Source organism: Bemisia tabaci, chromosome 9 (assembly GCF_918797505.1).
Source record: "Bemisia tabaci chromosome 9, PGI_BMITA_v3".
Lineage (NCBI taxonomy): Eukaryota > Metazoa > Arthropoda > Insecta > Hemiptera > Aleyrodidae > Bemisia > Bemisia tabaci.
In genome coordinates this window covers 10,755,235-10,772,895 of record NC_092801.1, presented here as the reverse complement: position 1 = coordinate 10,772,895, position 17,661 = coordinate 10,755,235, and the positions used below count along the sequence as shown (strand labels likewise).

General features: G+C 36.3%; 1 protein-coding gene across 4 annotated transcripts in view; it reads left to right on the top strand.

Moving 5' to 3' along the window:
• Positions 1-17,661, top strand: part of mbc (dedicator of cytokinesis protein myoblast city) — a 53,728-nt gene that overhangs the window by 27,447 nt on the left and 8,620 nt on the right. The window contains exons 14-25 of one of the 4 annotated variants that reach the window (XM_019061700.2): positions 70-170; positions 528-668; positions 1,646-1,825; positions 3,163-3,337; positions 6,906-6,947; positions 8,159-8,278; positions 10,656-10,811; positions 12,485-12,678; positions 13,093-13,325; positions 14,048-14,525; positions 15,665-16,212; positions 17,251-17,344. In XM_019061700.2, coding sequence (XP_018917245.2) covers positions 70-170; positions 528-668; positions 1,646-1,825; positions 3,163-3,337; positions 6,906-6,947; positions 8,159-8,278; positions 10,656-10,811; positions 12,485-12,678; positions 13,093-13,325; positions 14,048-14,525; positions 15,665-16,212; positions 17,251-17,344 — 2,462 coding nt within the window. The remainder of the gene's footprint in view (positions 1-69; positions 171-527; positions 669-1,645; positions 1,826-3,162; positions 3,338-6,905; positions 6,948-8,158; positions 8,279-10,655; positions 10,812-12,484; positions 12,679-13,092; positions 13,326-14,047; positions 14,526-15,664; positions 16,213-17,250; positions 17,345-17,661) is intronic. The other 3 variants (XM_019061701.2, XM_019061702.2, XM_019061703.2) reach the window with 3 other exon arrangements.

The window sequence follows — 17,661 nt, the reverse complement described above, 5'->3', positions numbered from 1 at the left end:
CAAGTAATCAAACCTTGGACAATTTCTCAGTTACTTTTACTCATCATCATCTTCTGTCTTATATTCCAGTTACACATTATTGGATTGGTGTCTGATCGCAAGTACCAGCATTTTCAACCAGTCCTTGATTTGTATATCCGAGAGAGCTTTTGTGCAACCCTTGCTTACAAGTAAGTCTTCAATACCATCCTTACTGTCTAGAGTATGCATTACGCTCAGAGAGTTTGGAGAACACAATTAAAAATATCAAAATTCAACCGGCTCCAAAGCACCTTGAAATTAATGCCATCTCGTTTTAGCAGCAAACTCTCTTATTAAGTTTGTCATTGTTTGGAGATTGGATGTCATTTTGAAAATTGAAACCTATATTTTTCAAAACATGATATGACATGGTTTCTTTCAAATTTAATACCTTTGAATATTCTCCTCTCAGAAAAAGGTGCAATTTGATTAGCGGTTGAAGATGATTTGAATTTAGTTTTGGTGCCTAAAACTTTATTATAAGTCGATTTATTTTTTCATTTCAGCAAATTGATGGTTGTTCTTCAGTACCTGATTAATGACATAGACCTAGCAGATGGTTCAGATAAAAACTTATTGTTAAAAACTATGAAGTCAATCCAGTATGTAATGAAATTCATCATACGGTCTAGGATTTTGTTCTCAAAGTAAGTTCCTTTTTTTCAAATACTTCAATATAGAGCATGAAGAGAAATTCTGCAGCATTTTCTGTCAGTATGAATCTATACTTAAGGGAGGTCAGCAGGATTCTTGTCAAAAAAAGGATCTTTGTAGATCAATAATTGCAAGATTTATAGATAGAGCTCTTAGTAGCTCAATTTTGACATTTACAGATTGCATTTTAGCAAACAATCAAGTGATTGTCATATCAAAAGCAACTCTACGAGCAAACTGAATCAGAGTTCAAAAGAAATAAACAAACAAATACAGTAAAACTCGCTCATATTTGATCGTGTCCGGACCGGCCGAAATTTCTGATGTAAGTGGGCTCTGGTAAAAGCGAGTTTCGATGTTTTTCGCCCGAAAGTGTGAAAATAATGGGTTCTTACCCAGCCGACCGTTGATTTTGTATCAGGCAAAAATGACTATGCCCCACTCCCTCCACTCATGCGGGAGCCGAGTATATCTTTCGACACTTTACGCACTTTACGCTACTCTCCGGCATACTGCTCCGCAGGATGAGAAAAAGAGGTGTGGAATGAAGAGAGAGGGAAAAGTTGGGAGTGTGTGTGTGGTCTTGCTCCTTGCTGTTGCAGATCAGAGAGGAGGGGGGGCATCAGGCAACGCAATTATATGTTTTGTCTTTCTAAAGTGAAACTATACGTAACGGCGTTGCTGAAGTGATTTTAAGGTTTATTAATAATTTATTCATTTTTTTCTCAGAATAGCAAAATGGGCAAGAGTTTTGTCTTTGTATGTGTATTTGGAATCATTGGTAGGTACTTTGTTTTGAGGGAAAAAGCATTTTACCAGAAAAAAATCTCAAGCAGAGAATTAAATAATAACCCCTCTCCCCTGTCTTAAGTGAATGCAATGATGTGTCCTTAGGCTGGGTGAATTTTCATTTATGTATCGTTATTTGCAGTGACACTAAATTTCTAATACTTTTTTATTTCCTTCTCAGTCTTAATGCTGGAAAAGGTCAGCAGCAGTTTGAAATATCTCTGAAACAGCTTCTAGATTCACTTGTGGAAATAATGCGCCTTAATACAGATTCAGTACTTCTAGTCCAAGCAGCATGCTTGAAATTCCTCCCATCAACTATTCCAGATGTTCTAACTGCGTTCAGTGCCTCTGACTTAAGGTTTGTTGGTGTTGAAACTGTATTACTTAATTTTTTGGAAGTAAATGCAACCACATGGCCATTTTTGTAAATGTTGCTCTAAGTTATCTGTCTACTGGAAAAAATCAATGTTTTACTGTCGGAAAGAGTTTCAAAAGTGGAGTCACCGTAGCTACTTAAATTGATCCTATTCTATGTATCCATTTCACTTGAAATTTAAAGCAAATTATGAAGTTTCTCTAGCTTGAATCCATGATGTGTAGGGTCTTAAAAGAACCTTGACTTTAAGTACATATTCTTCAGAATTTTGAAAGGGCTCATAAGCAGATCACTGTATCCTGTAAATTAATGAATTTGAATTTTTGGTTGCATTTTTTTTTTTATTTAAAATTGTTGTCTTGCAACTTTTTTTTGGTTCTTATATGTTTGAAAAAGTGGGTCATGATTATTGTGAGGGGCACTCAAGATACAAAAAACACTGTAAATGTATTATCACATAAATAATGCTGTACTAGCAGGGTTTCTGACAGTCTGGTAAACGTGGTTAGTGAAGGAATTCATAGGATGAGTTTGGGTATTTTACGAGTAACGGGTTGGCTCGGCAACTTCAGCTGGTGCCATTCGAAAGAGTGCGAACCACTGTGCGTGCTTTCTTCTAAATTTGAATCTCTAGGCTCAAAGATTTTGTCCATGCTGCAGCAGAAGTCAATGTAATTACTAGAAACAAAATCTAAATGGAAGATTTGATTGAAGATTAGGGAAAGTCAAGGAATTTGGACATTTTTAGGTCAGGGAAAAGCTAAAAAAGTAAGATAAAAGTCAGAAAAAATCAGGAAACAAGAAAATGAAAAAATTATAGAAACCCTGACTTGTTCAATGTATACTCTTCTCCAAGGTGGAAAAAAAATAAAAGGTCCTGCGGGCTGATTGTTGAAATGGATAGATAAAGCGATAGACAAAGAAGACGTAGGGAGTATGAAACAATCGTATTGGTTGAAATGGGTTGTTCTTATAGACTAAGGGGGTAAAAGATGGACTAACCATGGGGTCTCTTGTGGGTTGCCATTAGTTAGTCTGTCTATTACCTATCTCCTTTTCCATCGTAACCACCAATAGGATCCCTTTTGTCATCTTTGTCTATAGCTTTGTCTATCAATTGCAACAATCAGCCTGCTGGCTAGTCAACAAATCAGAAAAACGACGAGGACAAAAAAAAAGAAGCAAAAATCTTCTGTTTTCCTCTGCTGGGTGCGTAAAAAGAGACAGACCAGCATTATTTGATTTTATTAAGTATCATTTGCCCAAAAAATTTCACACAAATGTTGTAAAATCTTGATATTTTTTTATCATATTTGCAGTGATTTCTTCAAGCAACTGATCAATAAAGTACCGTCAGGTCGCTTGACGAAGCAAAAAATGATGACGATCAGCGATCTCGTGCACAGTCCTTTATTTCTGGACCCCTCGCCGCGTGCGATCCTTTTACCCACCATTACTAGTAAAGTAAAAGAATTGCTAGAAGCCCGCGATGAGGTAAGTTTTCTCTGCACCGAGCGCAAATGCTTTGGTTTGTGGACATCATTCTATTCTCAAGTTTTGGTGATTTGAAACTAACAATCCTAATTTCAGATTCAAGATACATTCTATCTGCACACCAAAAATCTGATAGTAAGTTGGATGGCTTCAAGCATGAGAGTTCTATTTGCATTTTGTCAATTTTACAGGAGTGGAAATCGTGCGAACGAAATTGGCGTTTCCTGCATCGAACGCTCAATAACAGAAAGTTTGAGGCTTGCGCTTTTCTTTCAAATCTGATTGAAATCTGATAATCGTTCTCAAAAACATATCAATGAACCACTAGACAAAGTACGAATCTAAGTGTTCTGATCAATGTCTCCTCTTTGAAAGAGCTTTGCCAAAAAGGGGTGTTTTTTCGCCCCTTTTTGGATACCCGAGTTGGTCAACCGGACAAGGCTCAAATGAAAGCTTATGTCAAGGCAAACTGCCAGGCAAAGTTTCAACTTGAAGTGACACCTTGTTTAGGCTGTACAGCGTTGTCAATTTTTCATTTTATGCGCTAAAATCAAGGAATTCTGGACTAATAGTCCAGTGCATCATACTTAAACAGATTAGTACATCGGCCTCATTGGCCTTGATTTTAGCACATATAAATGAAAAATTGGCAACGCTGTACAGCCTAAACGAGGTGTCACTTCAAGTTAAAACTTTGCCTGGAAGTTTGCCTTACCATAAGCTTTCATTTGAGTCTTGTCCTGTTGACCAACTCCAAAACCAATTCACACAGGTCAGTCATTCCCGAGGACGAATTTTGGAACTCTACTGAGCAGTGACGTAGTATTGAGTGCCTGCAATGTATTTCTTATGGGAGCACCCATTGTGACGTAGCATTGAGTGCCGCCAAGTTAGGGTCGGGCGGGGAAGTGGATTTCAAAAAGATGCGCAATGACCTGTGTGGATTGGTCTTGGACCAACTCGGGTATCCAAAAAAAGAGGTGAAACTTGGTGAGGCTCTTTCCCAGAGAATATAATTTGTGCAGCAGAAATTACTTAAATTGATCTTTTAACAAGATATTAACATTATTAGTAAAAATGCTTTTGAAAGGTTTGATTTTTTCGCTTACAAAAAAAAAACCCATAGTATACTTGAATCAAATGGCGCATTACAACAGTTTTGGCTGACCTCTTAATCAAGCAATCAGCCTCCCTCACCCGTTGATCTGCGAAGTGTTTACAACGATCTGCGAAGTGCTTACAACATGCGACTGATGAGCTGAAGCGCCAAGATTGAGGTTGTCCCGCCGGTTTTTCATAGCACAGAGAATGCTATGGTAACATTTAGTGTGCGATTTAACTCAAGTAGATCATGATTTTGTATGAACAGAAAGTTTTAATTTATACATTGAAAAATGTTAATATTGCAGTCATGAGTTAGTTTCAATAATTTCTATTGCATAAATCGTTTTCTATTCGATATTTTGATTTAAAAAAAACATATATCATTATGCTTGAATTCTTAACTTGTCCAGCGGTCCATTGTATAGCCAGAAAAATATGCATATCAATTCTATTCTGAAGCTCTGCTCTTATTTTATTTTTATTTTTTTTAAGGAGAATCAATAAATCTTTGTTTAAAATTTTTGTGGATCATTCCTCAAACAGGAAATACAATTTATGGAAGTTTTCAAGAAATGATATCAAATAATTCTTTTTAAAAAATATTTGTATGACTGGAAGATTAGAATGTTACAAACCAAAATGTATGCTTTTCATTTTGCAACAATGATCCCAAAAAAACAGAGACTGATGCTGTGCCATAACCTAAAAAGCAATTCTACCTTTCATGGTTTCATTTGAAGGAAGTTATAAAAACCTATCAATCGAGACAAACATCAGCTTATATAAAGAAAAACTAATGGAAGTTATGGCAGTTTAAAAATTGTTTGCATAAATTTGAATTCCTCCTACCATAGCTTGAAAGCTCCTACCGTTGCTTTTTATTCAAATTAGCTAATCAGTATTTTCCGAGAATGATTGTCGTAGAGTGAACAAAAATCATGCAAACTCTTGCGACTTACTAAGGTTAGCCAGGAAAAATCCATTCTTCCCCGAAGAGATAATGAATAACGCTACAGAGAATTATTGTTAACAATTTTACTATCATAAATATTTTTATTTTCATCACTATCAAATTCCAAACCAGTCAAGATTTTCAGAACTGAGATATTAGCGCTTAAACTCTTTGTTTTCTAGATAGCTAAACAAAACGAGCCAAGTTCGTCTAAAAATTCAAGGAACTTTCATACCTTGAATAATTCCCATTACAGCTAATTTGAGTCCTACAAGTTAAGCTTTTCACCTCACATAACGGTTTATCGTACAGCATTGGAGACATACTTTTACTAGCGCTTTTTCCGTTACAAGAACAGAATGAGTCCCCCTTCTAATTCAACTGATTTTTTTTGTAAGGGCCCAAGCGTCAAAATCCAAGTTTAAAGAAAAACAGAAAAACTTTTGCTGTTTGGCCTGCATTCATTCTTTAGTGCTTAGAACTGATATATAAAATGCTTATTTAGGTCATTTTAAAACGGAAAGTCAAAATCCGAAGTTTTGGCCCTTTGACCCTTAAGAAGAAAATCAGTTCAATTACCTATGAATGTGCAAGCATGATGCGTTTATAAGATCAAGCATTTCAATTCATTGGCACCCTTTTCATCATGACATTTTTTAAAAAGAGAGAGAAATAGCTCAAGTGAAATAGCTTAAGTTTAAAAGGAACAGAATAATCTTTTATTTGGACTACGTTTTGCAATTAAGAACTATAATTTCTGACTCATGTGTACAAACTTGTGTTTGCGAACAAAAATTGCAGAATGGAGAATTTGCAAGGGTCTGAAATTTGATGAATTTCCTGTTTAAGTGGAATCCTCTGAGTGAACTGAACACGAAGATACCCTTGATTCATAAATCGAGCAATTATTAGAGGAGATATGACAAAATAACCGATTCTGCTAAAATACATGTGTTTAAATGGGAAATGCCGCCAGATGACGTCACAAGGCGGCACATTTTCTCACTTTTAAATCAATTTTTCTCCAATTTCCCGTGTCAGAAAAAAATTATGAAAAATATTGCGAACTCAGCTCATTAGGCACTTTCAGATGAAGCAATAAAAAAATTGCGTGCAAATTCTCCATTCCTGTTGATGATTCTGATTTATATCCATGAAACAATGTCTGTTTGGCTCACATACGGAGGTTGTTTTTTCGCAGTGTGAATTTTTTTTCAGTGAATTTGGTTTTCATCATAATCACTGAAGACTTATCAAAAATTACAAAACCTCAAATACTACAATGAGTTGAAAAAAAAACTGGCACTCGAATGTTATTTTGAGTTGTTTTTGTCAATCTTCCATTTACCTGAACAATGAAATTCATATTAAAAGTGTAACTTTGTTAAATTTTTAAGACTCCCTTGAGATTTTCACCTCATCAATTATTTCAATCCATTTTCATCATTACTAATCTAATCATGTTTTTCTTTTCATCTGCGTATCGTTGCATGGAATGGTGCCTCATTGCAGAATGACCCGAAGGTATCCCTAACCGACTTTTTGCATGTGAAGGTTAGCATCATTCGTCATTTATTTTTTTCGAATTCTTAACTGCATGTATTTGGTTTGCTGCAAAAGTTCTTCACTCACGAATATAGTAGTAGCTTAATTAGTGCTCACACCATCTTTTTGTTCACCTTCATAGTCAAAGACACAACTGTTCGTCAAAGCACTTCATTTTTGTCCAATCTGTGTTCGTTGTAATGTTCGTTTGACTTCGCTTCGTCAATTTAAATGTTACGCCAGTCAGTGTGATTAATGAATAGCTGTTGCGCTTCTGTGCATAGATTTTAGTCTTGTTAAGTAGAGATGTCAGCATCATGAATTAGTATATAGCCTGGTTTTATCAGTGGTAAAATATGATTTTCGACCTACTACAAAAGTTGATGTTTTGGAGATCATTTTAGTCCTGAACGCTAGAATTTGATTATGTCCAGTAGCATTATAAGAATACATAATACACGAAGACCACTGGACGTGCGATACCATGTTTTTTGTGGGAAAAAATTGGTACCTTACAGTATCAGTCCGGAAATTCTTTTCCTTTTATCCGTCAAAATTTATCATCTTTGTTCTCAATGAAAAATGGGGAATTATTTCAATCAAAACTATTGAGAATATTCTCAGGATACTTTTTTATCATTAGCTCTCAGACATTCTATGTTGTGTGTAATTTTAACTCGGCTAAATGTAAAACGTTTTATGTTTAAGACCAGACTTAAAGCAAAACCGTTACCATTCCTGGAATTTGTCAGAGCTTGTTAAGCTCCAACATTTTTATCGATTTAAATGAATCTCTCAATGCGCCAAAAAATAAATCATGCCTCAAATTAACGTCCTTTTTGTGTTCTTAGTATGGAACTCAAAAAATGAATCGGCTCTTTTATTTTTATCACAACAACAACTTTTCAATAGACATTTTTGGACTTTTCAGTCGGGCTAAGTTGTTTCATTGCTTATTTTTCATCCCATCCGGAAAATATTGATTTCAGGCCTTAGTGCTTCGGAGAAGACTTGGTTTTTAATTTAATATGCTGGTCCCCTGGAATTGATTCATATGACATTTTATTCTGTACAGCAAAAAATCTAGAAAGGAAAGTTTCAACACCAAAAGTAAACCAAAGCTTTATGCTTCTAAACTAGGGCTGCACGTTAGTGTGCTGTTCCCTTCAAACTAAGTTCAAATTCATCAAACCATCTGTTCTGACCATTGGCTCTTTTAGGCAAGGAGCAGTATTGAGTTTCGCAATAAAACGAAATCTGTGGCAAAGATCGCCAAGGTGTTGGGAGAGATCGGGTACAAAACGGCAACCTGTGATAGTGTGAAGGATTTACACGAAGAAGTAAGTACCAACGGCTCTGGAAGATCTGAAGCTTTATTTTCTGTATTTTTTCGTTCCAGGATCAATGCAGAATCCTCCTAAATCCTGTTAATGTAACGGAAGTGTTTTTGTCCTTTTATAGCAGCGAAGTTCGACTCTCACGAAGGTGTTACCACTCATTTAAAGCTTCAAAATCTGTTAGTTTTGAAATTATTTCAGAAACTTAGGTTTTTTAAAATGTGGAAGGAAGATAAAACGAATTGAGTCTCTCCAAGTGCTTCATTGTTCGTCAATGCACCTGTGGCTTATGTTGTGTCTTTTTCTGTCAAGAGTACCCATTTTCCCATTTGTTTCTTTTGTTCTCATAGAAAACATCTCAGAACCTGCAGAAAATTGGTAAGGCTTTGGATATGATTAAGAATTCAGAAGGAGTGGTATTGGTAAGGACTGATTTCTGACCCCCCTGAATTTCAACAAGCATTGATTTTAGACTCCTGTATAGTATATGGTAGCTTACGCAGATGTTACAACTATAGCTCCTGTTAACATGGTTGCTTTTTCACTAAATTGTCACGCGGTAGGTCTATTTCACACGAAAATGTAAGGTTTTTAGTCATCCTTACTCTTTCATACCTAGCAACTTGTAGTTCATAACAGGCTGTACGCACTCTTGGATATCATACAAAATACCAATGTCTTTAGATGATGCGCTTAGCGTAAAAGAAGTCTTGGTGTTCCAAGAGAACGTATTTTCTATTATGTCTGTATTCAAATTTAGATTTTCATTTTGTTTTGGCAGCTCTCTAAAAAATATCATAGGAGGTGCTATCCAAATAATCTTTTTTTGCATGGTATATATTCATTAAACCAATAATACCCACAGGAACCGCTCAGTTCCAGAAGAATAATTTCAGAACAGTCCTTATCAATATCTCTCCACCATAACACTTCCATTCCAACCCCTGTAGATCTGTCATGAATTGGTGAAGGCTATACATTTTTGCCCTCTAGATCTTTAATTTGCTCGTGTAGTTAACAGTTATGCCTCCGTAGTCTTTCATCTGGTTTAGTTTCTGCTTTAAATTCTAATGGATTCTCACTTGTTTTTGTCATAGGTTGAAACCTCTTTTAGTTACTTTGACTTACCTTTTTTTAATCTTTCAGGTAAAAAAGTAGTACCTTGCACTTATCTATCCTCTGTATATTTTTCGTACTAAAACTTATCCTATACCTACAATAATGTAATTTGCTGTTGTTACTTTATTATATTATATGAGACCTGTTTTGGTTGTCATACTTGTCTATTTTGAATTTAGTCATACATTTTAAAATGAAACTGGGCGATGAGGGGTGGGGATGAATTTTAGAATGTGCCACGAAGAAGAAGGTTTAAATTGAATTCGCAGTTTCGAGAGGAAACAAAGGTTTCAAGCCTTATTTAGTGGAACATCTTATAAATATTTGGGGAGGGATGCCATTATTAGTTAAATGGTATTTTTGGGGTTGCCTTATGCCTGTAACAAAATTGTAAAGGGAGTAGGAAGAGGTGGATAAAAAATTCCAATGAGTGCATTACATCATTTATAAATGACCCTTTTACCTAGAATCGATCTCAGCAAATGAAACTGCGAAATCCTTCGTTATTTTTTGGTTACTTTAAATTTTTTCAAAGATAAATAGAATTTGAGTTTCCTTGTGCATAATAAAGTTTTACAACTACTGAGTTTGGCTTTACTTACAGACTTCAAGGAGTGGCTTTTTAGTTGTTGGCAAGCCTTCTAAAACCAACCAGAGGGTTATTGTAATGATTGAAAGGTACTCCGAATTTCTACGATTTGGGATGTTAGATCATTGTCATTTACTGAAGTTTCTCAGACTGAGGTGTCTGTGAGATTAGGCTTACAAAGTGATGTGCTATATTATTTTAGCCAAGCTGTACTGCGATGCTAAGGAAGAACGCAGTATGAGCCATCATGTGTTGCCAAATTTCCTCTGTTGAAGTACGAATTTTCAGGGAAATCTGTGAATATTTGTCCTCCAATTTTTCAGTGAATTTCATTCGCAATTAGGTCTAAGTTGTCTGAAAATTTCGAGAGAAAATATTCATAACTCCCTCAAAAAATGAACAATTTATTGAAGGAAATTTGGCAACTCTCGAATGTACGTACGGCGTTTTTCCAGTGTAGCTGGGTGCAAAAAGGTTTTTTTTTTCCTTTCTTCTTTTCTTGTAGAAAGTTGGTAGAGGCAATTATAGACCGACTTGAAAAGATGATCCCTCAATAGTTCAGTTCTTTTTTGAAGTAACAAGTGGCGCATTCATTTTTTTTCTTTTCAGAATCAGCCTGTGTTTGAAAAATAACTTGTTCATAATTTTAATTGTTGCTTGCTTTTTCTCTAGCTTGAGCTGTGTGTCAAAATTCTGAGCGATATCATGAACTTATTGTTCAAATTGGAGTCTGTCTCAACAGCCAACGATATTCGAGAAATAATGCTGAGTATTCTTCGGACAGTCATTCAAACGAGTATTGCTCTTGACAGGGAAACACCCATGGTTGTAAGTAACTTGTTCGCACAACTTTCATTTTTCCTTTTTTCCTTCAATTCTGAAAATTGAAAAACCTTAGTAATTCTGAACTTTCAAAAAAAGAGTATAGCTTGATGCAGTTGTAAAAATTTTCACAATGAAAAACTTTAACTGTGATATAATAGTGGTAAAATATGAAGATTCAATGGATCACATTTTGCAATAAGGAACCACTATTTCTGGCCAATTTTAGAAACAACGCACATGCTATTGGTTTCCCTATGCAGATATGTGCTTTTATTGGAAAGCTAGAGATAGTGGTTCTTTACTGCAAAATGCAATCCAAATAGACCAAGTTTAACAGAAACGCACCTAGTTGCATTTCGGAAAAAATGAGTTAAAGGTGGTTCTGAATTCAACTAGTTGTAAATTTCCCCCTGTCAAAATTCCAAAGTCCAGGAGAAATATTTTGTGCTTGAAAATAGTCATTAAAATTGTTCCTTAACATTCAGTCTCGTGGAGGAAAAATACATCAAATCTCTACTTTTCTGTTCCAACTTGATGCGACTTTGTGTTTTCCTGTTAAATCCGGTCCAAATGAAGGCACAAAATCAAATCCAGAGTGTAACCTAATGTGGTCATTTAGCGGTAATATTGCAAATAAAATTTCATTTATTCCCAGCAATCAGGTTATTCGCACAACACAAATGAGTTTGATTATTGATATTTACAGTTAAGTTAAAAATAATAATATTGATTTTATCATTTTTTCCCTCAACTTTCATATAATGCCTGGACTAAACGTACTTCTGAATTAAATAGGCGAATCCAGAGAGGCCTCATTGAATTGCAACGTTTTGAAATTTTACCCAACAACTTTTTTCGTTCCATTAATGAGTGTATGTTTCGTATTGAAAATTACATGGAATTATCCTCTAGTTGCAAAGAAAATTCACAACAAACTCTAATGGAAAAAACAATGGAGATGTTGCATGTGTGAGGAATTTGCGATTTGACTGTTGATTCTTATGTAAAAGTTCGCGAGAAGCACAATGGTGCCACTGGTTTTCTCTGAAATCAACTCCCAAGCTCAAGAAAAGCTCTCAAGTTGAGGCCAAAATGAAGAGGATATCCCACGCTATCTTGAGAGTCCACCTCTACATCAAGACAAACTCGCCATGCAAAGATAGGGAGCAAGTACATTAGCAGGGCTGCTGTGTTTTCAATTTTGGAGTCCTCAAATAAAGTGGCAGCCCTGTCAATGTATTTGCTCCCTATCTTTGCATAGAGAGTTTGTCTTGATGTAGAGGTGGACTCTCAGGATAGCGTGGGATATCCCCAGCCATTTTGGCCTCAACTTGAGAGCTTTTTTTGAGCTTGGGAGTTGATTTAAGAGAAAACCAGTGGCACCATCGTGTTTCTTGCGAACTTTTACGTAAGAATCAACAGTCAAATCGCAAATTCCTCACACATGCAACATCTCCATTATCATCTAGTTGCAAAGAAAATTCACAACAAACTCTGATGGAAAAAACAATTCCAACCTCTCTTAAATTAATGAGTCAATCGTCAAGTGAACTTTTGTAACATCGCAATGCAAGTATAAAATATCAGATAACCCAGGAAAACGTGATGTGTGACGTCATTCGCAGCACCTCTGGGAAAGATCAATACTAATTTTTTTTCTTGCTTTGATTTTTCAGGGAAACCTTGTTGCAATAATGCTATCTGTGTTCAGACAAATGTCTGCGGACCATTTTGACATCTATATAAAGCATTTTGTCACAAGGATAGATATGCTAGATTTTCTAATGGAAATCCTCCTTGTCTTCAAAGATCTAGTCTCAAGGCCAGTCTATCCCCGAGATTGGTGTGAAATGATTATGTTGCAAAACAGGTTTGTCTGAGAAGTTTTCTAATTCTAATCTTACTCCGTAATATAGTCATAAAAGTAACTTGTGAGGCATGAGGCGCTTCAGAAGGTTGGACTGCAAAGCAGTCAGGGGGTGTAGCCCTTTAGTATTTTAAAAGTGCTTGTTATTACCTTTTTGTATTACTCCTATCTGGAGTTGATATTTTTTGTACGTAACCCGCTAATATTTCATCAGGCTTTGAAAAAATTATGACAAGGCTCAGAAAAAAAAGAAATAAAATGAAAATTAACAATCTAAACACTTTGGACTAAACACAGTTTTCCACTAATAGTGAAAACAGCCACTCTAAATTCTGGAGCAGTTTTTACATTTAGATATCTCATAAATAAATCAGTTCCCTACTCCATCCATTGATCTGATTTTTATCTCTTTTCCAGTATTATCCTGAAGTCTCTACGATATTTCTCCCACACAATCAGAGATTACTTCTCGGTCAATTTTGAACACCAAGCCTGGAACAATTTCTTCCATTGTGCTGTTGCATTTTTAACACAACCTTATCTTCAGTTGGAGACATTCTCTGCGAATAAACGATGGCGCATAATCTCACGATATAAAGATATGCGAAGAGAAACAGGTTTTGAAATTCGCTCGATGTGGTTTAATCTCGGTACGTATATTCCAGAAGTTTCATAAGTTGACCACTCAATTTTTTTCTACGGTATGCCTGCCACTCAATGGCCGAAGCTATACAGTACATTTCTGCTCTAGGCTCTGTTTTTTTTCCTGTCAAATTGCGCCATATTGCTGTAGCACTAGTGGGTCTGTTGCCTGCAAGACGTAAAGCAGTACAAATAGACTGCATGATTTGTTGAGAAATATCATGTTTAGAATTGTCAGTTTTCAATAACTGCAAGTCGCCGGAAGTTGACACGAGTTGCTGCGCTTGTTTCCAGATACAGTGACTGAAAATTGCCCCTAGACATGGGACTTTCAAAAAAGTGTGTTCCAAATTACGCATATTGCGCTTTTAGGAGCTGATTTCAGACTTTCTTAATGTGGCCATCATGATTTTCATGCCATTTTACCCCTAAAAAGTCCATTCACACAGCTGAATCTCTTGCGTGCAACAGACTATTGACATTAGTTAAGGCAGAATTTTGCCCCAAAAGTGCTGGGTACATTTGATCTTCAAAGAACCAACTATGTGGAATCCACAATAATTTGAATGGTTCAAAATCAAAATGCTTTGCTGCTAAAGACTATTCCCTTTCTAAGCTTAAAAATGTACCATGTCTGGAATACTGTATCCTGTCAAGAGTTTAAAAGGTTTCCTTCTTCTAGCTCTCCAATTACTAAAAACTAACAACTATTTTTAACATCTTACCACAGGTCAAAACAAAGTACAATTTGTGCCCGGTCTGGTTGGGTCATTCCTGGAAATGACACTGATCCCCGAAGCAGAACTGCGCCGCGCTACAATCCCCATCTTTTTTGACATGATGCAGTGCGAGTTCTACTCAAACCGTGATGGACTCCTCGACTCGAAGAAGGACTCAACGCATATCAAGGCCAACTTCAACGAGTTTGAAAACGAGATGATCGCCAAGCTGGACAACCTGGTGGAAGGTGGACGGGGAGATGAGCAGTACAAGGACTTGTTCTATTTCATCATGATGGACCTCTGTAAAAACCATTCGACTATGCGAGATCTGGGCACTCGTTTTGTCAAGACAGTGACGAGGTTAATGGAGCGGTTGCTGGAATATCGTTGTATCATCAACGATGAAAACAAGGAGAATCGAATGAGCTGTACGGTCAATCTGTTGGACTTCTACAGTGAAATTAATCGAAAAGAAATGTACATTAGGTGAGTTATAAATTGTGTAGCCATCAAAGTAATAGGGATTCAAGAATGACTTCAGGAATGAAGCTATAAGTGAAAAATATGAGGCAGAACTTTTTAGTATCTTTCAACTTTTCTCGAAGATTATTTAAAAGCGACCACTTTCCCTGCCTCACCTCTCAGGCTTTCTATTCGTCTGCATCGTTTCTGTTTCAACAATTTTAATTTACAGAAGCTCAGAATCCCAGTGGTAGCTCAGTTTACTGGATCGGCAATGGACCACTAGACAAGGTACGAATTTAAAAAACATTCTGATACATGTTTCTTAACCTGAATTTCACGTAGAACATGATTCTTGCGTCAAAAATTACTGAAATTTACTCCCATTTTAGATACTAACTTTCTTATTTTACATTGGTTACGGGAAATTTGAATCGCCTGGTCACAAGAAACAACACTCTACGTGAGTCAAATCGCTCACTACAACAGTTGTGGCAGGTATTTTAATCAAACAATGTTCCTTATTCGTCTCGTGTCGTTCAAAGTGTTAACAACATGCAAGAGGTAAGCCAAAGCACCGGAATCAAGATTGCCATCCTTTCTTACCGCTGAAACTTTTACGGCAACGTTTAGAGTGCGATCTGACTCGAGTAGACCATTCTGTTTTTACAAGCGGGTGGTTTGAATTCCCGAGTCAAGAAACATGAAATATTTTGGTTAGGAGTCCTAATCAGTAATTTTCATTGCACAAATCGTGCTCCATGTTAAATTTTGGTTAAGAAACATGTATCAGAATTCTTAACCTCGTTTTTTGTCTAGTGGTCCATTTATCACATTTTTTACCTTGTCCCTGCCATCTTATGAGAAGATTACTGTTAAATTCTTTGCGTTTATTGGGTTTTTGGTCACCAGATTAGTTAATCCACCATATTTTTTAATTTACTAGATAACTCAATTTACCATATCTTTTATTTATTGCATATTTGATTTACTCATTTTTATGCAGTCTGGTGGGAATTTTAGCTCAAATTACCCGATGTCTCAAAAAAATGTCCAATTTTTTAGCATAAACTACTTTTTTGCATCTAAATTATAGGACTGATGGGTCTTTAAGTTAATATTAACATCATTGTAACTATTATGCTGCCTTCTTTTCCTCTCAGGTATGTGAACAAGCTCTGTGATCTCCACTTGGAGTGTGACAATTACACAGAAGCAGCTTACACGCTGCGTCTGCACTCCAAACTCTTGAGCTGGTCCGACTCAATGCTCCCACCGCTTCTCAAGTCAAACAAGTACCCACTCTGCCAGACGCACCGCCAGCTGAAAGATGCCATCTATCGAGACATGATCATCTACTTCGACAAGGGTAAAATGTGGGAATGCGCTCTCAGCATCTGCAAAGAGCTGGTCCAGCAGTATGAAGATGAAACCTACGATTATTTCCAGCTCTCGACCTTATTGCGCCGCATGTCACAGTTCTACGATAATATCATGAAGCAGCTCAGACCTGAGCCAGAATACTTCCGAGTCGCGTACTACGGGAGAGGGTTTCCGGTTTTCCTGCAGAACAAAGTGTTTGTTTACCGCGGGAAGGAGTATGAGCGCCTGAGTGATTTCAGCAGTCGAACTCTGAACCAGCTCCCAAACGCTGAGTTACTGAATAAGTTGACGCCTCCGGGGGAGGAGATCACCGAATCAAATAATCAATGTATCCTTTTATCATGATTTTTTCGTTCATTAACGGTGTAAGTCGGCAATCGCATAACTTGGTTTGTGGCGTCGCAAATTTCCTGTCATACTCTATTTTTCAAACGGAAAGCTACTGAACGGCAATTCTTTAAACCTGCCGTGATTTTTCTTCTCTGTGCGAAGAAAATTCTGCATATACTTCAAGGAATGATGCCAATTTTTTCTCCTTCAAAAAAATAACAGGTTTCCAAACACCACATACGAGATTTGTGTTTGCAGACTTACAGGGTCGATATGTCATTCAGCGAACTGAATGTAACTAAGGAGCAGTGTTTCAGAATTTTTACTTTGAATTTTGATTTCTGTGGGAATAAGAATGAATCTATTTATTGGGATTTTATTACATTATTTTCATACACCCATAACTCGAGTTTTTCAAGAGATAAATGTTATTTTATTCTCTGTATTAAATCGTCTTTCCTCTGACGTAAAGGCGTATCTCTATTTCCACATAAGCCCCGAAAAGCGTAGAATCCAATGGAGAACAGGGCTCACGCGGAAATTGAGATACGCCCTTACGTGAGAGGAGCGACAAAATGTACCTAAGTGTTGCTATGCAGATTAATCATATTAGTTCACAACTTATTATGTATTTATCTTACTGTAAGTGTCTGGAAATGTAGGTTTGCTCAGCATTGGTAGAGCGATACATTTTTCATCCATTGTTTCTAATAATTTTTTAATGATCATGGTGTGGTTGTGTGTGCTTGCATTTCCTCTCCTGGTAAGGATTTGTGTAGGAAAAAAATTCAGGACAAAAGCTATAATTTTTAACCTCTAGATGTTTCTCTAATGATTTGTCTCCAGTGTTGTTGAGCCCAAGGAACTTGGATTGTCGAAAAAAAAAAAAAAAAAAAAAAAAAAATTACAAGAAACAATGAGTAAGGAGGATTTAAAATGGCCCACGATAAGTGAAAAAGCTAAGGAACATGCATAACTTAAAATTTCTTGAATTATTCTTAATCCAGCCAGTATTATTCCTTAACTCGTTTTTTAGATGTACAAATCAACAAGGTAGATCCTGTGATGGACGAAAGAAAGCTTCGGCTGTCTGGAAAACATATCAGTGAACAAATTCTCCGATATTACAGGTACTTCTTTACATACGCAGTGGCAACATTGGTTCATCCACTTCTGCACCAATATTTTAGTGTTTGTGACACCAAAATACAAGAACAGCATCATTTACAATATTATGTTGGATACTCAAGCAAAAATTCACTGGTTTTGCAATATATTTGTTATTTGTCATCACATGAAAAGTTCTGACTTCAGCTTAAACCTTAGTTCTAATCTCTTGAGTACCTTGAGCGCAGATTTTAGTGTGAATAAGGGACATCTAAGTAGATTTGAAGACAACAAGCATCTTAAAATTTTAGCTCAAGCTCTATTTAACGTATTTTAAAAG